The 27,528-nt window shown below is 38.6% G+C and overlaps 1 protein-coding gene across 1 annotated transcript in view; it reads left to right on the plus strand.

Annotated features, from left to right (window-relative positions):
• The window catches only part of LOC117455499 (CUB and sushi domain-containing protein 3-like), a 405,573-nt gene that overhangs the window by 356,845 nt on the left and 21,200 nt on the right, over positions 1–27,528 (plus strand). The window contains exons 49-58 of the mRNA XM_034095008.2: positions 75–263; positions 413–559; positions 4,674–4,862; positions 6,730–6,915; positions 7,359–7,553; positions 15,659–15,832; positions 19,081–19,254; positions 22,408–22,581; positions 23,181–23,366; positions 24,363–24,536. Of these exons, the coding sequence (XP_033950899.1) occupies positions 75–263; positions 413–559; positions 4,674–4,862; positions 6,730–6,915; positions 7,359–7,553; positions 15,659–15,832; positions 19,081–19,254; positions 22,408–22,581; positions 23,181–23,366; positions 24,363–24,536 (1,788 nt within the window). The remainder of the gene's footprint in view (positions 1–74; positions 264–412; positions 560–4,673; positions 4,863–6,729; positions 6,916–7,358; positions 7,554–15,658; positions 15,833–19,080; positions 19,255–22,407; positions 22,582–23,180; positions 23,367–24,362; positions 24,537–27,528) is intronic.

Here is a 27,528-nt window from a genome sequence, read left to right on the forward strand (position 1 = left end):
TTCAATACGTTGAAACTAACAAGAATAGTGCATTCTTATCTAACCATTGTTCTCCATTTATGTTCCGTCCACAGTCCAATGCCCTGCTCATGATGTCCGGTACGACTCATCGGGAGTCATCCTGAGTCCTGGTTGGCCAGAAAGCTATCCTAACCTCCAGATGTGTTCATGGAGCATCACAGTAGAAAAAGGATACAATGTCACCATCACCTTTGAAGGTTTCCACACTGAGAAAGAGTTTGACGTGTTGGAGATCTTTGATGGTAAACAAATACAAAACAAACTGACATAAAGTATAATAGTGTTAATGTGATCACCATTAGAACAAAACACAGTTGAATTTTACTATTTCATTTATTCCTTATTTCTCTCACTCCTCTTCTTCCTCTCCTTCTCTCTTCTTCTCTCTCAGGTCCAACGGCCAACAATCCCACTCTGGCGACACTGAGCGGCGACCTTCCTACGCCCTTCAACCTCACGACCTCCGGCCACCAGTTCCTGGTCCGCTGGTCTTCAGACCACGGCACAAACAAGAAAGGCTTCAAAATTCGCTATGTTGGTGAGTACCAAAGTATGTATCCCAACTTTATTTTACTACTACTTTACATCATGATAGTGCATGGAAATAAAGATGGAGACAGACAGAAAGACAGAGAGACATTCTGAGTAATGGAGGAGTTTGTAAACCCTCTAAGTTGTGTCATTATTATAAGTTAATCATAAATGGGACTGTTTCTCAATTTTTCATTTTAGAACAAAGATTGTACAAGAAAGTGGATTAACCTTTTTTTTCACGAAACTGTGTCTCAGGGCTTCTTACTATGTAACAACCTATTAATGTGTCATACCCACTTAACGGGAAGAAACTCAGCTAACTGACGATATTTACAATTTTTTGTTAAACAAAACACAGCTCTAACGCAAAGCCTCTGAATTAGCACTAAGCGAAGAAATGCTAACACACTTAGCACAGAACTCACGGTATAAATACTTTATTACTTATCGGATCTGCACAAACAAGATATCAGCTAGCAAGCTGGGATTCCACAGATTCTAGGGGTATAAGTATCATCACTGAGCGATCAAAACTTGTGGCTGGGGAAGCAAACCCAGACATCCCACAACGTAGCTTTATGGGACCAAAATGGAAAATAAGTCATACCGTTGCTGTTTTCTGATCAAAAGTTGTGTTCAATGGCATTAAAACGCATAAAACGCTGCTGAAGGTTAATCCAATGTCTCTGTGTCACTTTGAAATGATTACTGAAAATCCATCATTCAATTTTTGTTAAAAACTGAAATGTGATATTAGCTGTTATTAGCACCATTAGAGCTACAGCCAAGCTTCCGGTTTTGGGCATTCTGGCTACGCATAACTCATTCACCAATGGGTAATGTTTAGATGGATTTTAGGAACTTCCCCTTGATTCTATTGGCTCTAACGGTTCAAAAGAGGTGTCAATCATCAAAATCGACGAGGGGGGCTAGAGATATGGAAAACCCACCTAAATGACCCCAGAAGTGTTTTTTTTCTTCTAAATCTCTCTAAAAAGGTCAAATGTCACTTGTTTTGCATCAATTTTGATACAGGGTACTTATTGTATGTTATAGTTTGGACTCCTAAAGCTTTTAATCTACTATCCCATCATTCAAGGGTGGTTTTCACTATAAGTAATGTTTTTTTTTTGGACGGACACTATAATTTACATTTTTTTACCATGTTTAATCTGAATTTACTTTAAAATAAAAAAAATGTATATTGATTCTGACTTTTCTACATCCAACTCACAGGTTTATCATTGCTTGGAGAAAAAAGATTATTAATTTACCCCTTTTAGAAGTGAAGTTATAGTCATTTGTTCTGGGAATGTCATTTTCGAGCCTGAGACCTGGAAAACAGGCTCGGGGCTTAACAGGTTAAAGGAAAGAAAGTCAATTATTATTATTAGAGTATCATTAACTTCATCTCACACATTTGTTTCTTCATCTTCAGCTTACTTTTTGACCTCCCTTCTGTCCGTCTCCTAAAGCATTTCACTGAATCGCATTACGGGTTAGTTGTTAAGTTTTATACATTGAAGGAAAGCCTTATGAGCGCAGATGCTATCTTTGCATTCACACAGTCTTCCACCTGGGCCTGCTAATTGTAGACTGTTGGCTATTAAGCCCCTTCACGTGGGTAATGAAGCTTGAGTGCTTTATTCAAGGGGCAGATGTTGGCATTTAAGGAGAGACGTATTACCTGTTCAGTTAGCTTTTTCACTTAATACCATCTATTCAGTAGGCTGCTTCCTTAACCTTTAAAACACCACTGTTCTGTATGATGAATTATATGCTGAATAATAACAGAAAAGCCTCCTCTGTAACCTTCTGTGGTGGCTGTGATTAATGTGAGCATCTGCAAGGATTGTTAAACACATGTTGTAGGTTTTCTAATATAGTTTTTTTTGTCTTACACAATCAAACCAGTATTTGAAACTCTCCCATTATATTGACCATTTTGTCAAATTAAGACATGATGTCCCCATTTGTTTTCATTCTGTCTTCTGATTTAAGAAGAAATGTCATCTTTGTAACAAGATAAGCTGGTATTGCATTAGAAAAGAGTCCTTGTGAGATTGAAGCAGCAGTTTAATGACATCAATCTTAAAATACAGTAAAAGGAAAGTGCCTGGACTGAATCTAATCAGCGGCAGTCAGCTCATCTTGTTGCTTTTCCTGCAGTACATGCTGGCACACCAACTTTTAATGCTGTTTAGAAATATGTTCTGTCAGACAGCTTTAATTAGAAATCACTGACACACTGTAAAAACCATCGGCTAGCATAATCATTTTCATTTTGTATCTTCAATGCAAGGAAAACACAGTAAAAGCAACAAAACTCCCACTAACTCACAAGTTGTCCTTGACCATTTTGATAAGAAAACACTGCACTGATGAGGCTGGGCCAGTGACGGAGCAGAGGGACATAAAACAGGTTTATCACTAATAAATAAGGTCAGTTAAGAACTTGTGTTTGGGCCTGTGTCCAATTTGAAGAGTTACAGACCAGGCTATTTGCCAAAGTCAACATCTAACTGGACTCAGGCCCGGATCATCTTTATGGTTTGACTGAGGAGCATAGTGCCCTAAGGGTCTGCTCATCAGAGCTGGCTGATGTGCTTGCTGACATTTTTAACCTGTCACTAGCACAAGCTTTTGTGCCCACCTGCTTCAAGACAACCACCATAGTTCCCCTCCGAAAGAAAAGTACTGTGACCTGCCTGAAATAACTATCGTCATGTTGCACTCACCACAATAGTGATGAAGTGTTTTGAGAAGATAGTCATGACCCACATCAGGAAGAACATTCCAGACACCTTGGACCCTCTGCAGTTTGCGTACCGTCAGAACCGGTCTACTGATGACGCAATCAACACCGTCATCCTCTTCATTGACTACAGCTCAGCCTTTAACCCGGTCATCCCACACAAACTCTCTGCTAAGCTCCTCACTCTTAAATATATTTTAAACTGCTGCTACTTATATGCCCTTTTATGCTGCTGTTGCTGCATGCCAAATGTATTTAATTTGATATTCCTGTATTTTACTTGCGTAGGGTTGACTCGCAAAGTAAGATTTTCATTGTACGATGTAACTGTCTGTTTACTGTGCATATGAAAATAGATATCTTGAATCTTGAATAATGAAACTGCTTGTAACTTTTTTTATGAAATACTGACATTGCGCATAAGGAGACAGAGACATACAGAGAGGGATCATCTATGAACAAAAGACAAAATATCTGCTTAACTTGTTGCCAAGTTTTTTACCCGCAGCTACCAATATTGTCTGGGGTAAAATGTGAAAATGTTTCTTGGTGGAGGAATATTGCATTTATAGCCATTGATTTGTGGGCAGTGTGTTCGGCAAAGTCTCTGTAATTCTACTCATTGATTGACTTATTATTTTTCTTATTTAGCATTCATACAGCTTGTCGGATCCTAATTAGCTGAAACACTTGGGTTTTAAGACGTGCTGGAAAGGTATAATTAACGTTATAAATGGGCTTGTTAATAATTCTGTTCCCAGAACTTTTAGTTTAGTTTAGCCCAACACTTGTTTTGAGATAAATTACTTGGAGTGATGACATCCTACTTCATCTAATGTCTGTAAATGCAACGTTTTAAATGCACAATGCCCAATTCAAGCCATAATTGTGATTATAATTTAACAATTGACTCACAAACAAGATACATTTGCTATCAGTCCATTATCGCTTGGCCTTCTGTCATGTAGTAAATGAAGTAGTGAGCCATGTTAATAAAATAAAACCATTGCTGATTGTAAGGTCAGCAACATTTAAACCTTTAAAATAAGACTTTGATTACAGAGTTGGTAATTGTTTGATTAATGCAAACCTGCATTTAGACATCCATGCTGTGTGAATCAGATCATTGATCTGATGGTTCACACATTTGTTTTCATAGTCTGTTAGATTAACAACAAGATTGTTATATGTTAACAGCATAGCACTGTAGTTTTGCCATGGTTGTAGAATAGCACTGTATAATAGTAGTACAAAGTATTTGTTTCTTGGTTTCTAACATTCTACTTCCTGTTTTGGTCTGCAGTGAACCATATGTGAGGTCATTTTGAGGTCTAAGTGTTTTTTTTTGTTTCCTCCTCTCCAGCGCTGTACTGCTCCACCCCAGACTCTCCGCTCCACGGCTCTATCTCCTCTCAGAGCGGCGGCCATATTAACAGCGTGGTACGCTGGGCTTGTGACCGTGGTTACCGTCTCATAGGCAACGCCACAGCAACCTGCCGCCGCACGGCACTCGGCTACCACGCATGGGACTCTCCTGTACCTGCGTGTCAAGGTTTGTTTATACTTCAAGCTAAGTATTTTGTATAAGTAATGTGATGTAATCATTTCAAACCATTATAAATATGAGCTTGAAAAGGTGCGAGTAACCTGGAGAAAATATATACAAATGTTTTTTAAATGAAGGATTGATGGCAGTCACATTGTCGCCCAATCATTCTGTCATGTTGCCAACCATTTAAGTGGAATGTTAATTGAGCTAATAAAATAATTTGACAGTCAGATCAGATTTCTAATTGACTTGTTAATAAAGTAGTTTTTTGAATTGCCAATACAAATGTGTATTATCTGAGAAAATACAACTAAGTTTATCCATGCTATAAAACCATGAAAACTTATTTTCTTCCTTTAAGCAGCTTGTATTGTGTGTTTTTGCTCCAAAATTAAAGTACTGCACATTCAGTGGGTGTGGAAATGCCACATGAAGATGCTTGTGAATGCCGAATATAATTCATGTTATTTGGTAATTTAAAAACAGAGCAAAACAAAAACACACCCTGTATTTTAATGAAGACTGTTTCGTAACCTTTTATTTTCTTCCTATTTCAAAGGGTATTTTCAGAATATACTAGATGATGTATTTTGAAGAATATTAACGGAGTTGCACGCTATTTTCTTACACCACACTTCAAATAGTCATAGAAAGGCACAGCTTGTAGCTGGTATTGATAGAAAGTCGAATGAAGGATGAATAGCAGATTGTCGACACTGTAATTACACGCTGTGGTGCCCCACCAACCAGTCTATTTAATACCAGTATGGACTGTGGAGAAGCATTTTCTGTAAGATGGATGTGTCTTATTAGTTGGAACTGAAGATAAAGCATCTCTTGACGATACCGATACTCAACCGATACATATTGTGATACTGAAAAAGAATGTAATCATCCCGCAATTACTCCCATGAAGCGCTTTATGATATAGTTAACATGTCAAATGAATATCAAATTCAATTGTGGGACTTGGACCTTTTAGTACTGAACAAACAATGAAAAACATGTTATCTATGAAGAAAACAGATTCTGCAATATTATTTATAACAACCATCAGGTGTGAATAGTACATCTTGTCAATGGAAAAATAAAATAGCACCAGTATAATCAATATTTAACCTGAGATTCAACTGACCAGAGAACACACAAAGGGTCATGAGATCTCGGCATTGCACATAAAACAAATAGCATCTTTAAAATCAACATTTGCCTGATGAAAGAAAACAAATCCCATCACAGTTCAGTTTTGTACATTCATCTTCATAGAGCATATCTGCTCTCTGGATCCAAATGGGCCCTTTCACAGCGTAGGATATCACCTGCTGAACTGAACACTCTCGCTTGGCACGCTGCCTCCCTGAACACAAAGGTACTTGGTTGCCATACAAGACATCATTGTTGGAGGTTGGATGTGTTGCCACCTTTCCCAGAAATAAACTTCTTGCAGTGGTTACAGACCCCACCATTCAGAATGGCAGTCATATGCACACTTTAGATTTTCTAAAGTGACTCGTTTGCGGAGTTTCACGGCGAAATTGACATCGTAATTCCGACGGTTTTGGCGCGAGTTTAAGGATATTACGCCTCACTTTTATAACAATTTTTAAAAAGTATCGACAAACCGGATCTGATTTCAGTACGGTATACCGTAGCCGCCAGTAACCGGTATTTCGGTAACACCGGGAACCAGTATGCACCCCTAGTTTGATGGCTTCATTACAGAAAAAACTTGAGGTTGTTTAAACATGTATTATTGACTTTGAATCCCCACAAACAATTTGGACAAGTAGGCTACAAACCTGCTTCATGACAGACATAAGTGTGTGTTTGTGTGTGTCCCTTCTCATGTTGTGTATTTGTCCTCCCCTAGCTGTTTCATGTGGGGCGCCCAAGGCTCCTCCAAATGGAGGCGTTTTAACAGCCGACTACTCCGTGGGAACAAGAGTTTCCTATTTCTGTAACGACGGGTACAGACTCTCCAGTAAAGAGCTGACGTCAGCCATCTGTCAGCCTGACGGGACGTGGAGCAACCACAACAAGATACCACGGTGTTCTGGTGGGTAACACTTAGATGTCAGCGGAATATTAACACAAATAACAAGTCCTCTAGTGTCATAAATGTTTAAATAGCAATAGCATGAATACAAATGTAAATATGAAACTGCTGTGAGATTAATTGCATCAGTTACAAAGAACTTATTTAATATTGAATACAACATAGTTCAATCAAAGGTAATTAAATTATCGTGCACTAAGTGAGATACTAGATTGTCAGCAACATATAATTAGCATACGCTCTGAGTGGCAGCTATTTTTGGCTAGAACATTGTTATTTAAATGGAATCATTATTATGCATCTGTTTGATTTTTTACAATGGCTTGGCCCCACTCTCAGCCGGCTTTTTAATATATGACACAATTTCAAAATGGTAATTGATGGCTGTTGTTTAAATGAGTGTAATGTTCATGTTGTTTCTCGCACTGTGTCTGTCTCTGTAGTGGTGGTGTGTCCCAGCATTGGCTCGTTTTCTTTGGAGCACGGCCGCTGGAGGATAGTCAACGGCTCACACTACGAATACAGAACTCGCATCGTGTTCACCTGCGACCCGGGATACTACAGATTAGGCCCCGCCCACATCCAGTGCCTATCCACTGGCATGTGGAGCTGGAGAAATGAGAGGCCGCACTGCCAGAGTGAGTAAAACAAAAACACTTGGCGACTGCAACTGCAATACATCATCAGAAACGAGCCAGCAATCACGCATATTTGAATGAGGATTATTCCAATTATTGAATCAAACTGTATATGTGTTTACCGTTAGAACGAAAAGACTATAATCAAAGTATAATTAAAAGCTATGATAACAATAGTAGTAAATAAAATAAAAAAACATAATTGAGTACAATTTTACAATTTAAGTTAAGTAAAATATTGTCTCTAAAGCATCTTTAAAAAGCCTGGCTTAATAGGTACGTTATAAGTTTATATTTAAAGATTTATATAGTTCCAGCTGTTCAGATCCTCAGGCTGACTATTCCAGTGTCGACTATTTACCAAAAGCTGACTCACCAAAGTCTTTGGTCATTTTAGAACAACAAAATAGTTTCCAAACCTTAACTCATTCAAAATTCAAGATACCTTATTCAGGGTTCGTACAGTCATTGAAAACCTGGAAAAGTCATGGACATTCAAAATGCAAATTACAGGCCCTGGAAAAGTTATGGAAAACAATATTTTTACCAAAGTGTTGGAAAAGTCATGGAAATATAACTAAAGTTGCGTCAAATAAAATTTTCATTTTATCTAATCGCCGAAATAATCTGCGGTCGCGAGCTGTTTTGTGCCATCATGACGCGCATGGTGTTATGTTTTAATATGAAGCGCGAGCTGTGTGCTCGAGTCTTCCTGCCTGTCGGCTGAACTCTACTGCTCCGTGATGAGGGTCTAAATACAGCAGCTACATTACCTACTGTGCGTTCGTTAACAGTAACTGGTAAACAGCTGTTAAGAGTGGGCCGTTCAGGTGTTCAGAGCAGAGATCCCTGTCGGAGCGGCAGAGCGTGATGTGAACTGAAATGTTTTTCTGTCGCAATATTATTTACGGAATCGTTGAGCTAGCTAACTACATTGTCATTATATCTGCTAACGTTAGCTTTAGCCTTCGTTTTCTAATAGTTGTTTTTATAGGCTATAAACAGAGGTTGTATAAGTATAGATATTGTACTAGAGAAAAAGTAGAAGTACTCAGATATTGTATTGGAGTAAAAGTAGAAGTACACAGATATTGTACTTTAGTAAAAGTAGAAGTACTCAGATATTGTACTGGAGTAAAAGTAGAAGTACACAGACCTTGTACTTGAGTAAAAGTAGAAGTATTCAGATATTGTACTTGAGTAAAAGTAGAAGTACTCAGATCTTGTACTTGAGTAAAAGTAGAAGTACCAGAGTGTAGGAATACTCTGTTACAGTAAAAGTCCTGCATTCAAAATGTTCCTCAAGTAAAAGTAGAAAAGTATTATCATCAAAATATAGTAGCGACAGCAAAAGAAGTCATTGTGCAGATTGGTCCATTTCAGAATAATATATATGATTTGTTTTATAATGATTGATCATTAAAGTGTTCTCAAAGCTGATAAAGGTGTAGCTAGTTGTAATGACACTGCTGATTTAGTTGTTCTGATTGCTAAAATCCTCTGTTATTCCTAATTTTAAAGCCGATATTCCGTGGGGTCGGGGGCTCGGATCCTTGTCACCTTGTTCATACCTGATGAGTTTGAATCCCTGACTACAATTGCTTTAGCGTGTAGAAGCTAGTAAGCCTACTATTTGATTTGTTTTAGATAGGCACAACATGTTTCATAATGTTAAAATAAACAACTTTCAGTGGTACCGCTGAGAAAGAGTAATTTTTTTTCGGTCATGGAAAATTAGGTAAATCAATCAATGTTTATTTATATAGCCCAATATCACAAATGTTACATTTGTCTCAGTGGACTTCACAGTTTGTACATAATATCAGTATGACAATACAACACCCTCTGTCCTTAGACCCTCACATCGTACAAGGAAAAACTTCCAGAGAAACCCCACAGTTTAAAGGGGAAAATGAGAGAAACCTCAGGGAGAGCAACAGAGAAGGGATTCCTCTCCCAGGACGGACAGACGTGCAATAGATGCCGTGTGTAAATTGAAAAGATAATACATTTGCAACATAGGTAGTCCAAATGTTTGGAAATGCATGTGTGTATAATAGGAAGATGAATCCACAAGGATATCCATCCAGGACTTATGATCCAGGACCACAGCCACGACTCAAGATCCAGGGCTCGCGATATATCGTATATAGACACCAAAAAGAAAGAAATGTGGGGAAGCTGGGTTAATCGGAACATGAGAGTACACAGGTATAGACAGAGAGAAGGAAGAAGTAAGATGTCCCCCGACAAACTAAGCCTATATCAGCAAAACTAGGGGCTGAATCTAATAAGCCCTAAATATAAGCTTTATCAAAAAGGAAGGTCTTAAGCGCACTCTTAAAAACGGATAGGGTGTCTGCCGCCCGAACACAAACTGGCAGCTAATTCCACAAATGTGGAGCTTGATAAGAAAAGGCTCTTTCATTTCATTTCAAACCTTTATTTAACCAGATTGGTCCCATTGAGATCATAGATCTCTTTTTCAAGGGAGACCTGCAGCATATAGGTTCCACATGAAACATAAAACAATAAAGGACATTATACATTATATTTACAGGATACATAGTTATAGAAATTTACAAGTGCCCATTGTATCAGCAAGCATTTCATTTAGCCTAGCTTTAAAAACATGCAGATGAATGAGATTGCTCAGTTTCAATTCTTGCTGAAGATTGTTCCAAGCAAGTGGAGCTGCGCACATAAAAGCTGTCTTACCTAAGACAGTCCTTGCTCTTGGCACATCTAACAAGACTACATCCTGTGATCTCAGACAATAGCTGCTTGCAACTCTCTGTGTTATCAGAGAGCAGATATAATACGGGAGTTTACCCAACAAAGCTTTATAAATAAACGTGTACCAATGACTGAGCCTCCGTACAGAGAGTGATGGTAAACCTGCCTTGGTATACAGTGTACAGTGATGTGTAAGCGCTTTACAATTTGTGACAAATCTCAGAGCACTGTGATACGCAGCATCCAATTTGCTCAGGTAATTGGCAGGTGCATTCATATACAACAAATCACCATAGTCCAGCACAGGTAAAAAGGCCACAGTGACTAGCCTTTTCCTGGCCTCAAGCGAGAAACAGGACTTGTTTCTGAAAAAGAACCCTAGCCTAACCCTCAGTTTTGTAAGCAGGTTATTGACATGAAGTTTAAAAGAGAGACAATCATCAAGCCAGATACCAAGGTATTTGTAACAGGCAACAACTTCAAGTTTTGTTCCTTGCGTAGTTACAATATCTAAAACAGGCTCTGGTGTCTTTTTAGCTTTTGAAAAGAGCATTACCTTGGTTTTATCCACATTTAAAAGAAGCTTTAATTCAGAGAGCTGAGTCTGAATAGTGTTAAAAACAGCTTGTAATTTAACAACAGCCTCTTTAATGGAGGGACCTGCACAATACATCACAGTATCATCCGCATAAAAATGTAAAGTAGCTTCATCCACATTATCACCTACACTGTTAATATATATTGAGAATAAAAGTGGTCCTAAAACAGAACCTTGTGGTACACCATTAGAAATGTTTAACCATTCAGAAGACAGCTCTGGCTCCCATTGTACTTTTAGAGACTCTAGGAACAACCAACAACCCTGCATTCTTGGAACGCAATGCCCTAGTAGGACAGTAGGGTATAATGAGATATTTAAGGTAAGATGGCGCCTGCCCATTAAGGGCTTTGTAGGCGAGAAGAAGAATTTTAAATTCTATCCTGTGTTCTATAGGGACCAAGTGTAAGGCAGCCAGAACAGGAGTAATGTGGTCCCTTTTCCTAACTCTGGTTAGTACACGAGCTGCAGCATTTTGAATCAGCTGAAGCGACTTTACTGACTTCTTGGTACACCCTGATAATAAGGAGTTACAATAATCCAGCCTTGAAGTAACAAATGCATGGACTAGTTTCTCTGCATCGTTTTGAGGCAAGATATGCCTTATTTTTGCAATGTTACGTAGATGGAAGTAGGCGGTCCTTGAAATTGATTTTATGTGGGCGTTAAAGGATAAATCCTGATCAAATATAACACCAAGATTCCTTACAGTCTCACTGGAGGCCAAATTAATGCCATCCATAGTTAGTATATCTTTAGATAATTTTTTTCGTAGATTCTTCGGGCCAAGTACAATAACTTCAGTTTTGGTCGTGTTTAACATCAAAAAGTTTAAGGTCATCCACGTTTTTAAGTCCTTGAGGCAGTCTTGAATTATATTTAGATGATTAATTTCATCAGGCTTGATTGATAAATATAGTTGAGTATCATCCGCATAACAATGAAAATGTACAGAATGATTCCTTATAATATTGCCTAACGGAAGCATATATAATGTGAACAAAATAGGTCCGAGCACTGAGCCCTGTGGCACTCCATGGCTAACTTTGGTTTGCGTGGAAGATTCATCGTTGACACGTACAAACTGAGAGCGTTCAGATAGATAGGACCTAAACCAGCCTAAAGCAGTTCCCTGTATGCCAACTAAGTGCTCTAGTCTTTGCAATAGGATGTCATGGTCGATAGTATCAAATGCAGCACTGAGATCGAGCAAAACGAGAATAGAGACAAGTCCATTGTCTGAGGCTATTAGAATGTCATTTGTGACTTTAACCAGAGCTGTCTCTGTGCTATGATGTGTTCTAAAGCCAGACTGAAAATCTTCAAATAAATCATTGTTTGTTAAGTAATCACACAACTGTTTTGCGACTGCTTTCTCAAGAATTTTTGAGAGGAACGGAAGATTAGAAATAGGTCTATAGTTGGCTAAAACCTCTGGATCGAGGTTGTGCTTTTTAAGAAGCGGATTTATCACTGCTACTTTGAATGATTGGGGAACATAGCATGATAATAAAGACATATTCATAATATTTAATAAAGAAGTGCTAATTAATGGAAAAACTTCCTTCAACAGCTTAGTTGGAATTGGGTATAACATGCACGTTGATGGTTTAGAAGAGAGAATCATTGAATGTAATTGTTCAAGGTTTATGGCTGAAAAGCATTCTAGTTTACTATCTAGTGTAATATTAGAACTTATGTTTCCAGGAGCTGTTGATAACACTATACTGGTCAAAGGCAAGAGTTCATTAATTTTGTTTCTAAGAGTAACAATTTCATCGTTAAAAAAGCACATAAAATCATTACTACTGAGTGCTATGGGAATAGAAGGCTCAGTCGAGCTGTGGCTCTCTGTCAGCCTGGCTACAGTGCTGAAAAGAAATCTTGCATTATTCTTATTCTCATCTATTAATGAAGAGTAGTAGGCTGCTCTCGCTTTACGCAGTGCTTTCTTATATTCATTGAGAGTAATATGCCAAATTAAACGAGATTCTTCAAATTTAGTGGAACGCCATATCCTTTCAAGTTGTCTCGACTTTTGCTTTATTTTGCGGGTTTCGGCATTATGCCATGGAGCTAGTCTATGTTGTTTTATGTTCTTCTTTTTCAAAGGAGCAACATAGTCTAATTTTATTCGCAGCACATCTGTAGCACTATCAACAACATGATCAATTTGGGGTGGTGTACATTTTGTATAAGTTTCCTCCCTTACATGCAGACATGCTATCGAGTTAAGTATTGGTGGAATCTCTTCCTTAAATTTGGCTATAGCACTAACAGATAAGTTTTTGCTGCAGGAGCTTTTGACTAATGCTTTGTAGTCTCGTAACAGTACTTCAAAAGTTACTAAGAAATGGTCGGATAAAGCAGGATTATGCGGTTCGACTAATAGTTGCTCAATTTCAATACCATTAGTCAGAACAAGGTCGAGAGTGTGATTATAGAAGTGGGTTGGTTTATTTACACTCTGACGGAAACCAACAGAATCTAATATAGAATTAAATGCAACAGTAAGGCTATTTTTATCATCGTCAACATGAATATTAAAGTCACCTACGATAATTACTTTATCTGTTTTAAGTACCAAAGTTGATAAAAACTCAGAGAATTCTGATAAGAATTCTGAATAAGGACCTGGTGCACGGTACACTGTAACAAATAAGATTGGCTGCAAAGTTTTCCAGGTCGGATGCGTAAGACTAAAAACGAGACTTTCAAAGGAGGTATAATTTAATTTTGGTTTAGTATTGATAAGTAAACTTGAGTCAAAGATTGCTGCAACTCCACCTCCTCGGCCTGTGCCTCGGGCAATATGAGTATGAGTAGTAAAGATCATGGAGAAGTCATTGAAAAGTCATTGAAAATCATTGGTGAAAAAGTGTATGAACCCTGCTTATTGTCATATATGCTGTATAACGGGCAGTTGCAATATACAATGATACTTTAAGGCTCATCTCTTCACACTTAAATATTAAAAAAAAATGATACATACTAACTAACATATAAGATTAAAAAAAGTAAACATAGTGCATGATGTGCCGCATGATCAAATAAAAAATAAATAGGATATATAAACAGTAGGGTAGAGTATGGCGTATAAATATGCATATGAATAAAAATAGATGGACTTAAAAGTATTGTGTAAAACAATATACAGTAGTGACAGCCAGTGTTTGTTACTTTTGTGTTTTTCCTCTGATCCATTAAGTGCAAAAAATAAAAGCAATCTCTTAATCGATTTCTGGAATCTCCTGTGGCCGCCTGGCAACTGATCCAAGCCAAGAAATAGCCGGGCACAAAATCCCTTGTAGAACAATGAATTGTTGTGAAAAATATGAAATATTCAAATATTATATGGGTGAGCTTTAGATCTGCTGGAATGCGGGTTCAGTTACAAATTAACTGAAAAACAGCTTATTTCCAAAGCTTCTGAACTAAGGCATCTCTCAGACTGACAGGACTGATGTGCTGGCATCACTGCAGCATGTCACTCCAACACACTCATTATGTGCAGTTTACTAAACACACATTCAACACCCAACACCCATGCTTGTCACGTTAGTTATGTTCTATTTTCATTTGTATACCTTGTATTTATTATCTTACTTCTATGTACTACTTAGACTCTGCTCCATTTATTGCTGTGTCCTCCTTCTTTGTAAATATGTATACATTTTTTAATATACTGTAATGTTGCACCATGTGAGGCTGTTGTTATTGCAATTTTTTTGTGCTTAATGACAATAATGTTCTTTGGCCTTCCTAGCTTTTTCCCTGTGTTGCTATGATTTGCTAACCAGCTGTTGGCAGTTCATATTTAATAGACGGATAAGAGAAATATATAAATGTTCAACATCTAAATCATCCACAAATAAGCGTTTCCTTCAGATGCAGAGCATGTTTTCTGATTACTTTATGTACTTCTTAATACAAATAATGAATGCATGAGCCATTAAAACAAAAAATAAATTATATTTCAATAAATCAAGCGATAACTAACTGTACAAGGAAAACTGCTTTTTCTTACAATCCATTCTCACCTTGACATTTTTGTCATAAGTTATTTCAAATTTGAGGATTTCTTGACATTTGAATGAATCAATGTTGTTTATTTAATGTTCAGAAATGTTTAGAACCCCAAAGCAGAGAAGGATACTAGTTCAGTTTGAAGGTGTTTAATAAACAAAGCAAGGAAAATGGAGGGAGTTAATGAAGGCAGGGAGCTGCCTGGTTTGCAGAAAAAGTCCCAGGCAAAAACACAAAAAGTTGCACAACAAACTGCAATCTGGAAACCACAAGGCTTGGGCTGCAGAGAGGCACTCTGGATCGTCCAACAACATTCAGTTATCTGGCAGAGTAGTGGAGTGAGGACCAGGCTCTTAAAGTGAAGGTTGATGAGGTGAGTGGTAACAGGTGTGCCTCATCTGCAGCCAGGAGAATACGAGCCACACCCCCTGCCACACACCAGCCAATCAGAAAGGAAGAACAGAGAAGGGGACAAGAACAAGCACAACAACCAAAAAATATGCGGAAACATTACAATATACCTTTATAGAAGTGTGTGACATTTCAGAAATGACTGTTATATTCTTCACCAGCAATTGTGAATTTCCATTGTAGTAAAAAAGTATGTATTCATTCCAGATCTTTGAGAGTCATTGGTAGCATAGTTTCTTGAAAGCAATGCTCTTTACCAACAACTCAAATCAACCTGGTGCGTATTTGGTACATGAGTGCTTTAAAATGGTTTGTTTCTGCCTGTGTGTTTCAGTCATATCCTGCGGAGAGCAGCCATCTCTTCCCAATGGGAAGAAGATCGGTACTCAGACGAGCTTTGGGGCTACAGCCATTTACACCTGTGACGCTGGTTTCATGCTGGTGGGGTCAGCTGTCAGAGAGTGCCTGTCCTCTGGGCTGTGGAGTGGAACAGAAACTAGATGTCTAGGTATGTAAGGACAGGAATTAGTAATGTATTCAAACATGTAAGTATGTAGATATATATTTTAAAGGTCACCTATTATACAAAATCCACTTTTTCATGTCTTTTATACATAAACATGTGTCCCCTCTGTGTAAGGAGATTCTGAAAGTTTCAGGAAAAAAGATTTTCTCTCTTTTTGTCCTGATCCATTTATATAAAAACCTGTCTGAAAATGAGCTGATCAGATTTTGGCCACTTTATGATGTCATAACGATTTTTTGGCTTGTGTAACCATTAGCCAATCACCAACCAAGGTAACCCCCCCCCCCCACCTTATCACCTGAATCTCCTCCTAGAGCACCATTGTGTTATTTTTAACCAAATATCTCTCAGAGGGGCGTTTCCTCTAAAGTAACAGACAGAGAATCGGCCCTTTTGAAACATGGCTGAAACAGAGGGGTTTATGGGATGCTAGAGCCAAACATTTCAGAGACATGTTTTCTATATATGCGAGACCTATAATATATTGATGAAAAATAGTATAATAGGGGACCTTAAAAGTATATCTAGAAACTGTATTGTATACTTAGACTTAAAAGGAAGTCATATTACTGCATGCCTCTCTGAAACACTGACCATTGGAAAGGGGGTTTGAGTTATTTGTTTTCAAGTCAAGATAATGAGGACAGGTATCAAAGGCAGGGTCTGCACAGCTGCTCCGCTCTAACCTCGTCCACCTCCCAAGAAAAAACTATTACGAGCTTCTGCTGTGCACTCACTAAATTCAGTTAGAATGCTTTTTTTTATATATATATATATATATATATGCCAGAAAAAAACAGCTTATTTCTTCTGTCAGTGTGCCAGCGAAAGTTAACATATGCTATGACAAGTTGCTGTCATTTCTCCATGAAGCCTCAGTAGAAACAGCGCTTCCCAGAATACTTCACAGGCCGAGGGGGATATGAGATGCAATTTAGAACGGGAAGGTTCATTCAAACTTAACCTAGACTGATAAGGAGGCAAGGTTCTGGCAAAAAATAAATGTATTGAGCCCTAAAAAAGTGCTATAAACAGCATTTTCAGTCAATAACTTTGCCAATTATCCTTTGAACCCAATCTGGCTTTACTGTACTTGTTTTGCTAATTTTAAAGTCGGTGTTGTTGTGTTTCTTATTTCCAATCATCTTTGTAATCAAAGCTGATGCACAAAATATGTTCTATGATTACCCTCATTTGTTCAATCATGAAAAATACGGTTTGTACTAATGTCTATTCCTTATACATAACTTTCTGCAACATTTTCAAGAAAGTTAAAATCGTCTTACTTTAGAAATGCTGCAAAATCTCAAAGACAATGTGGGAGGACAAAGGTTATGCAGAGCAACCTTTTCTCTTCCTGTTCCCTCCCACTCTCCTGGCTGCTTTTGACACTGTTAGCATTTTGCATTGAAGACACAGTTTATCTACTGTAAAGAACAAAATCAATAGCCAATCCAAAGTTTCTGAGAATACATTTACTCCTGTTTGGTTGGCTGTTACCGGTAAAGCCTGATACTTAATAAACACAGAAACATCTTCATTTAAAAGGTAGATGCTTTCGACAGCAATGACACATCTGTGTAAATGCTGTAAGGGGGCAAATTCCCATCAGAGACTTCAACATAAATAGAGAGGCTAAGTCCTGCCCATCTACTTCCGACCCATGAGACCTTATTTCGGAAAAATTATGTATTGAAGTCAATGGGGAGAGAAAACGTATCTTTCGATCCCGTTTGAATTATGCCATGAATTACACATATGATGTTTGTCAATCTTAAAAAATCATTTCCATGTCAAAAAAGTCACAGTTTGTCTTAAAACTGTTGAAATATAAGACTATGAAAAATACGCAACTAGAAAGACTACAAATCCCAGAATCCCGGTCCCGCATGCTGGCTCTTACGGAACCGACTAACTCCCCTTCTGTGTATACAGCTCTCAACATGCCCAGACTTGTAGTGATTTTCACCTCTTTTAATACTTTTCGCCTCATTCTGAAAGAAAGAAGTGAAATGTGCCAACGTGACGGCCGTCTTGCTGTGTGGTGCAAGGCGGGAGATGTAGTTCATTGAGCGGGTTCACACCAAAAAAAGTGTTACTTCACAGTTTTACGACACATTTTAATTTTTTTGACTTGCAAAGTTATCTTTTAAATTGACAAACATCATATGTGTAATTCGTGGCACAATTGAAACAGAATCGAAAGATAATCTGTCTCTCGCCATTGACTTCAATACATACTTTTTCCAAAATAAGGGAGCTCCCCCGGAAAGGGAGGGACTTCGCCTCTCTATGACAGGTTGTCCAATTTATGATAGAGCTTCTAATATTGTTCTTGAAGATGGAGCGCTTGTTGTGCTCCATCTTTGATGTTTCATGGTGTGTGTTTGCTCAGATTCAAATGTTTCATTGACAAGAGAAACAGGTTTCAAGCTGCAATTGCTTCTTTTACAGGCTAGCAAAATGTTTCAACAGCTGTTTAACATCTTAATGTCCCATATGGAGGCAACAAACTGCCTCCTAAGCCAAGATGATGTTAAACCCACAAGGTTTGTTTAAAACTACAAGGCTTGATTCAATTGTTACGGTTTTTCTGAGATTCTCTCCCTGTAACCCAGATGCATATCATGGTTATAAGCCTGAACCTAAAACATCATTGTCATGAAAAAGTATTTAGCCCTAGGTTACATAGGAGATTTGTTAAAAAATCGTAGAGTAAAATTGCACGTTAACCTCAACGTTTTGAAGATTTTCATTTAAATAACGGTCTGTTAATTCACCCTCTTTCTATCGCTGAACGAGCCACCCAAAAGGATATTGAGCCTACGGCAAACCGAAATCAAAGCCTTAAGATTTGCAATGTTAAAAATTGGTTGTCTGTTGCAAAATTTTCCAGGAAAAGGCAAGACTGTTTGGATTTCTTTCTCAATTACCCCTCTTGATCATAGATGGCACCTAAGAGAATAATACATGGAAATCTCCAAGATTTTCATCCAATACAAGATTTGTATTATGTCCGTTTTGTCTATCTAAGGTAGATATAGGACAGCCAAGACCTGGAATAATAGAGAAACACATGTATAGGAATAGAATCTGAAATAGTTAATAATGAGAGAGGCCATTTACAAATAAAAGTGAGTGCTACAACATATTATCTTCGCAGCAACGTTTCTGAGGCACGTTCAGGAACACCATTCTGAGTCGTCTGTATGTCTTTCTGTGTCTTTCAGCCGGTCACTGTGGGATCCCAGAAGGCATTGTGAACGGTCAGGTGATCGGGGAGAACTTTGGTTACCGTGATACGGTCGTGTATCAGTGCCTGCCTGGATTTCGACTAATAGGCTCATCGGTTCGAATCTGTCTCCAAGAAAACCAGTGGTCTGGACAACTGCCTGTCTGTATATGTAAGGAATACACTTATCTGTCTCTTTTACAACCTATGATCTGGTCGGCTTCCTGTCTTTTCAGAAAACTGACATTACAAGTAGTAGAAGAAAGCATTTGTTCAGAAGGAAGCGGTCGACTCAGTGAACAGGAAATCACTAAATCAAGAGTGTATCCTGATCCAGCACATCATTATAAAAACGCCTGAGGACAAATATTTGCTGTAGTTCAGTGGTTACACAAACTGATTTAGGGAATACTAACAAGGATCAAGCCTTTTGGGTATGTGGGAGTAAGTGTGGTGGTGTTGATGTGTGGTTGATACAAATAATTTAATTTATTGAAAACTATTTTTATTTCTGCTTGATTTGCTCTTAAAGGTGGGGTAGGTAAGTTTGAGAAACCGGCTCGAGATACACTTTTTGTTATATTCCATGGAATGCTCTTAACATCCCGATAGCATTGAATATTTTAAGTGCTTTGACAAAAAATCTATAAAAAAATGTCATCTGTGGAAGCCGTAATACTGTAAAAAGCACGACCGGCCCGGCTAAAATAACTGGATGGCCTATCTGCCTGTCAGCCTTCCATCTGTGCACAAATTTATCTCATGCCCTCATTGGTCATGTGCGCGTTCGTGTGTGTTGGAGGAGGGGCTCTGTAAGGAAGTGGCAGATTTGTTCCGGCTGTGTATTTTCAAATTTCAAGTTTTGTTTTGTATTATAGCAGCTATCGGATGGAATCAATACATGTGCTGCATAGCTTGTCATGTCCGACTATCATAAGTAGAATCATAATAAAAATACACCGGTAAAATGTGCCTGTAGAAAACGGCTTATGCCAAACACATTAATAAACAATGCACCACAGCACTCTGGAGAAAAGTATAGGGGTTAAGAAGTAGTTATTTAATTTAATCTGGCTTCGTATGATTAAAAGCAACACGATTATCGACCCAACGCCATTGGGGAGAAAATCAGCGACGTAAACGGTGAGGTCATGACGATGACGCAATGACGCAGCACCACTCGGGCTCTGTGAACAAAGCGGGGGCTGAAAAGAAAAAAACGATTCCGATCCAGAAAAGCTCTAGCACAGAGCTAGAACGGGTACCACGTTGGTGTGAAAGGGGCATTAATCTGGTCGAGCCGATAAACCCCATTCCAATTTCACTCGAGGGTGGAAATATCAAAATTAAACCTTTTTGTTCAAGAGTGATTCAATATGTATTTTGAGAAATATTTTTGTATTCACCAAATAGTCCTGAGGTTCGGCAGATTCACACCAGCAGTCTTATACAAAGGGCCAGAGGGCCAAACTGCCTGTGTGGTCTGGCTGAGATAAATTGCTAGGCTTGATGATAAAGCAGACCACTTTGAAATGTCCAGGCTTCTGTGAAAATGTTCAAAAATCGGTCACTTAATATGGACGTCCTGAAGGTTTTTAGGCAGCAACTGGGCACGGGTAAGGTGGCGATGATGAGCCAACTCCAGCCAGCCACAGGCACCTTTTCCCAAAGAGACAGCCTGTTTGTTCACTAAATTAGAACCATGTTTAAAAGATGTGGGTGGTGAAGCAGTGTTAACATTCTGGAGTACCAGGGAGTTTATTTCCTCTAAGAAATTGTTTTGACTATGACACTTAAAGGACGAGAAGTGTCATCATAGGGACTTTATATCAGAAAGAATCTGTTTTTGTGTATATATTTGTGTTTATGTTTAGGATATGTGTGTGCTCCGCTGTTTTTATTGTGGTTATTCATGCAGGAGTTATTGACGGAAATCATTTTACAGCCAAATTATATTGTAATTGTTTAGAGGCATAAACACAGAATGATGATGAGACTGTGATGTGCCTGTGTGTGTGTGTGTGTGTGTGTGTGTGTGTGTGTGTGTGTGTGTGTGTGTGTGTGTGTGTGTGTGTGTGTGTGTGTGTGTGTGTGTGTGTGTGTGTGTGTGTGTGTGTGTGTGTGTGTGTGTGTGTGTGTGTGTGTGTGTGTGTGTGTGTGTGTGTGTGTGTGTGTGTGTGTGTGTGTGTGTGTGTGTGTGTGTGTGTGTGTGTGTGCAGAGCATGCTAACGGTGTCAAAAACATTTGTATCTTAGGCAGGCAAACAAACTGATTCTCACTGATCAAGTGAAAATAAGGCCATGCCTTCCTTCCTGTCTGCTCTTATTGTCGCTATCATCTCTTCTAGTTTCCTTTTTTCTGAAAATGTCTTGGTTTTTTCTCCTTTTCCCAATGCACCTTACTACCCTCCTCGTCTGTGTCTTTCCTTTTTTCGTTCTATGGTCAACCTCCTCTCCTTTCTTCTCCTCTCCTCTCCTTTAAAGGGGGTAGTTTAACTATCTGTTAACACAAACATTAAAACACATTGCACAATGAGGACAAGGGACACACACAAACTTCTAAGTAGCTCCAGTTAGTGAAGTTAACACAATGAATAATTATGATGCACAATGCCAAGCAGAGGTCACTTAATGCTAATGCAGAAGATGCAAGATCTAATTTTTTTTTTTGTATTCTGTCCCTAAATAGAGATATTTGCTGTGTCTGCTAGATCATCAGGCATCTCATAATTGTTTATCCAATACTCGTAAAAATTGTATTGATATTTGTCCCAAATCTGTGCTTCTTTTAGGTTGTTTGTTTTTGCAATACATTACATGGTCTCAGATTTGTATGTCTGCTAGAGATCGCACGTTTGTAGCTTTTATCTCAAGAGGAGATTTTGCTGAATTTGATGTTCTGAATTTAATGAGAACATCTGCCAATTTGATATGAAAAGTCAACATATGTTGACATTTAAACTAGTGGTCAGCTGCAACTAAATGACATTGAATGCTGAAAAACGTTTGCACCCAGAAACATTCACCCATCATAAAGACTTTATATCTCTATATCGAGGGAAAAAAAGTAATTATTGTGGTGTCAAGCAATGAACAGTAGATGTTACAAAACATATAAATGTTTCTGTGAACAGGGGTTAACACATTTTAAGTTTATTTCCTTTCATGTGATTTAATATCGGTTTTAAAGACATTCATATTAAACACAATGACGCAACCCGACATGTACATTTGTAATGAGCACTCTCAAAATAGACTTATTTAAATATATTCAAAAATCTGCTTGTTCCATGTCTCCACTGTTCACTCTCTTGTCTTCCCTTTAGCGATCAGCTGTGGCCATCCAGGAAGTCCCATATATGGTCGTACGGTGGGAAACGGCTTCAACCTCAATAACGTGGTCAGTTTTGTGTGTAACCGGGGTTATGAGATGGAGGGGCCCGCACATGCTCAGTGTCAGGCCAACCGACAGTGGAGCCACCCGCCCCCAACGTGTAAAGGTGGGGAGAAAAGTTAAGTGTATTCCCCCCTAACCTTATTTATCCCTAACCTTTTATTAACATCCAAACTCTTATGTTTATTTACCCTTTCTGCATTTCCCAAGTTGGCTCTCCCGTGTTTTACCACTGCTCGTTTCATTTCAGCTCATTGACTCTTCATCCTTTATTTAATTTATTGAAGTTTTGAGCTAGATATTTCTCTACATCCCTCCTGGCTCCAGCCTCATGAATGGAAATGTCTTGATTGTGCTCACAAGTTTGTACACAAGCTATCAGCGCTCTACCAAGATTACATAATGAAATGGCAATGAATCGTGTAAAATGTAAAATGCAACCCATTGAAAGCAAGCATTACCCTGCATGGGTGCTGGATCCAGAACACACAAACCTGCCATCATCATCAACTCATTTGCCATATTTACCATTTTAAACACCATCCTTAATTAATCTCCTTTTTAAGCCCTTTATTATTTCACAGGCAGAAAAAAGGAAGAGAGGGAAGAGAATTGACTCTCCCTGGTTTAAGCCAAATAACACATGCTTTTCTCTCTCTGTGTACTTGTGTGTGTGTGTGTGTCTCTGTGTCTCTCTGTGTATAGTGGTCAATTGCTCTGATCCAGGTATCCCAGCCAACTCCATCCGGCAGAGTAAAATAGAGCACGGGAACTTCACCTTTGGCACTGTGGTCTTCTACGACTGTAACCCGGGGTATTACCTGTTTGGATCACCTGTTCTGTCCTGTCAGCCTACTGGACAGTGGGACAAACCTCTGCCCGAATGTATAGGTTAGTTTGATCCGTGTCCTTTTGTCTTTTTAATTTCACAATGAAAAAGATAGTGAATTGCCTTTGCTAAGCCTGACTGCCCTTAGTTACTGTTGCTGCACCTGTCACGTATTTAATTATAAAGAAGGCACATAATGCAGTTTATAATAATAGCGGCGGCAGAGTAACCTCTCAAAACTCGTAGTTATTTTTTAACCTTGGTTTTTAAGACAGGGGTAAGACAGCAGACTTCTCATTGTTTGGCCATGGAAATAACAATCCATACCACCATGGACCGTGGAACGAATGTTAACCTTTAAACCTTTTTTAATTGGACACTTGGACCAGGCACCAGAACAAAATGACTCAAGGTTCTGCCAAAAATGTGGTGGGTTTAAAGTACAAGTCTTCTGAAAAAACACTGTTGGCTTTTATTAATAGAGGTGTTGATACTGTATATTTAAACAATTACATTTTGATAAATTATTCCAATATCCAAAATCGAAATCAATGTCATGAGTTCAATAAAAGATCAGTATATTGCCCTCTCTTCTATGATCCCCCTATTTCTCTGCTATATCCTCCTGGGAACTGAGGGAAAAAAGTGTTTTCCAATCTTCTTTATTTTTTTTTAACCCTACCTATTTAGGGTTAAAAAAACATCTTGCAATTTAGAATTTTTTTATTTTATTGAATTTTTAAATGTTACAGTATGTCCACTGTAGAGGACGTCAAGACCATTTTAGTTTGAAAAGACAGCCAAAATACAGTAGCTGCACATGCTAAAGCTCACTTTATACATATTTCTTGATTAAAGGAGTGCTTAAAATGATCTGCAGTGTGTCTGCCTGTTTCCTCACTACCCACAATCCTTCACATGTGTGTTCTAAATCTGTACTTTGAGTTCTTGACAGCAGTTAATGCAGCTCCTCTCACAAAGCTGTGTTTAGTTGAAACTAGCTGTCTATCCTCAGCCTCTCAATCCCTAACTCTCTCTCCCTCTCTTCTGATCTCCAGTTGTGGATTGTGGTCACCCCGGCTCTCCCCCTAACGGTGTGCTGAGTGGAGTTAAGTTTACATTTGGTTCAACGGTCCGATACTCTTGTCTTGGTGGGAGACAGCTGAAAGGAGAATCATCCAGGACTTGTCAGCTCAACGGGATGTGGAGTGCCCCCATGCCCTTCTGCTCTGGTAACCATTTTAACCTCTATTGAATATACCGACTTTGTAGCCCACCCTGTCAGAAGGGGGAGATGGATGGATGGGAGATGTAGATGAAAGATGAGATGTCTAAAAACATGTAGACTCAACAGAGTGTGGAGCACTTCATGCAGGCCCAATTTCTTATCCCCTTGCACTCAGTGGAAGGGATAATGGGATGGATGGATGGGCAGATAGAAGCTCGGCCTGGCGCATGAAAAGAGAACATATCAGTCCCTGTCTGTTAAAAGGGTTGTGGAGCATAACCTCCCCCCCCACACCCACATACTGTAAATCCACAGCCATGGACCCTTGGCCATGAGCATTTATTTTCTGGTTGTTCAATTTCAACTATTTGTAAACCTACTTTTCTTTCTTATGATGTCTCTCAGAAATGAATGTGTTTTCTCTCTTGAGGAGAACTGAAGGATGAGAATACAAATGAACATATGGAGCGGTTCTTTAAATATTAACACGTTTAAATACTTCAGTGTTACCTGAGCTTTTTCTTTAGCATAAGTTCTAGTGATTTAAGACAACTTTGTTTACCGTAGTGTAGCCCCCCCCCCCTGCTGGATTTACTGTATATGCATATATCATCACTTATTGAGCTATAGTGTCTCTCCAGACAGCAAGCCTCCTTACCTTCCATCTTGTATAAACAAACCGTCTAACTTATATTGTTCTCAGAGGGATGGCTGGAGGCATGATTATGGCTCTCCAGGCTGAGAGGCTTCCAGCTGCTGCTTATATAACAAACTCACTGGAAACTCCAGACGAGTTGACTAAAAACTCATTGTTATTTACAGCTATTGCCTGGGGCACACAGTACGCAGGGTGAGCCAGGGTAATGGTGTACGTAGCAGTGATTCATGGCTTATACCTGGCAGGTTTGTACCCATGGTAGAAAAGCGACGTCAGCAATTCAGCTTGTTGACTGTTGATAAGCTAGTGTTGTTTCTAATGTAATGATGTTTCTGACAGCACATTTCAGGGGTAATAATACATTTATTTAAAACTAGGAAGTAGAGTGGTTACTGCGTCTAGCCCTGGAGCCTCAAATTACATTCATGTTTACTTTATTGAGAATACATTATGTAATAGAGCCGATTGTGCATTTTCTAACAGACTTGGAGACCTACACTAAAATGCTTTGAGACTTGATGTACTTGAGACTTGACGCCTTATTCAGGCACTGCATTCATAGCTTGAATATCTATTGATTAGGCCTATACATTAAACAGCATTGGTTCCATGTTTTTGGTTCTGTTGTTTAACTGATAAAAGATTGATACCACATTTTGATGCGTATGGTCATACCAGCATGATCTTTCCAATAAACTAATCTTGATTTAGAGGGAATGCAGCTGGTAGATGAAATGACATTTTATAGCTAATGCTATTAGTGAATTATGTGGTGGTCTGCTATCCTTTTGAAGTGAATTGGTTTTATAAAATGCTTCCATCTACTGATTATTCACAAACTTGATCCCCCAAACACTTAGGATTCAAAAGTCAAAAACTTCCCAGCTTACATTTTTTTACCCTAGTAAAATGTAATCAAAACAGACACACTACTAAAATATGTATTCATTTGGTGTTGTTTGAACAGTCTATTTTAACTGTGGTTTTAACTCAACATAATGTTCATATTTTGTATTATTGTTGTAATTAGTATTAAAAAAAAATGAGAAGACATGCATGCAGCTAGCCGTTTCCCTGCTTTAAACCTTAATGCTAAGATCCCTTGCTGGCTGCTGCATCATATTTAAAGGGCAATGGTAGAATTAGCCAAAATGTCAGCTATTCCTTAAATCTTTAGTTACAGCTAGTTAAACAAAAATGTGATTTGGAAACTATATTTTATAAGAAACGACATAATGTTCAAACGGTTTTATTTGCCCCCACCTTCCCTACTCGGCAGCCTCCAGTAAGTCTCTGGATCAGACGAGTAAGAAGGTTATAGCCTTGTAGCTTTGATCGTCGAGCTTAATGACAACTCCTGCAAACCTGGGCAAAGGAGCTTCAGCTCAGTAACCCGTGAATTTACCCGAGTCAGAGTAGAGCCAAATACTTTCTATCAGATAGACGTGTGTGTGTGTGTGTGTGTGTGTGTGTGTGTGTGTGTGTGTGTGTGTGTGTGTGTGTGTGTGTGTGTGTGTGTGTGTGTGTGTGTGTGTGTGTATGCATGTCTGTGTGACCGATTAGTGGTTGTTCCAAAGTCACCTGAGGGAAACGACCGAGATTAGTTTTCACAATGCTCTGTCACACAGACACCTGCACAGATACGTGCACGCCATAGACTTTGTATGACACGCACTTATAAATACACACATGCAGCAGTGACATCAGGTAAATTGGTTTTTGTTGTGTTTGGGCTCCGTTTTAGATCCCAATATTCACATAGAAAACCTCCATCTTGCTGGAGACGATTTTCCCACATTTCTGAGCTTTTAATGAATCCTGAGACAAAGCGGTAAAGGCTTATTTATTTTCACTTGAAAAAATCCTGAAGCATTGCACCAGATGTTATGTCATTATGAGTTGTGTCTGAAGTATGTGTAAGCTCAATTTGGCAACAAGCCTCTAGATTTATGCAGTAAAGCACCAACCGAGCCAGTGTGAAATGAGGTTATTTGTCAAGAGTATGAGGGTAATCACAAAAACATTGCACATACATTTGGGGAATTCTTCGGGTGGTTGTTTATCACACCACATACTTTGTTGCACACCTTGAATTATGGTCAATAATTGATGAGGATGGTGTGAGGAAATTGAAAATCACTGTAAAAATGATAAAATATTCATTCTGCGTTCTCAGAGCTATCCAAAACTATCTAATTAGTCGGGCTTTGACGTTACTTATATGCACATATAAACCGATGCAGATGTTAGACTATTAACAAAATTGGAAATGGTGACTAGGATTGTTTGGCTTGTACATGGAGGTGACAATGTGTGTGTGAAAGTGTGTGGGTGTTCC

Source organism: Pseudochaenichthys georgianus, chromosome 11 (genome assembly GCF_902827115.2).
Source record: "Pseudochaenichthys georgianus chromosome 11, fPseGeo1.2, whole genome shotgun sequence".
Lineage (NCBI taxonomy): Eukaryota > Metazoa > Chordata > Actinopteri > Perciformes > Channichthyidae > Pseudochaenichthys > Pseudochaenichthys georgianus.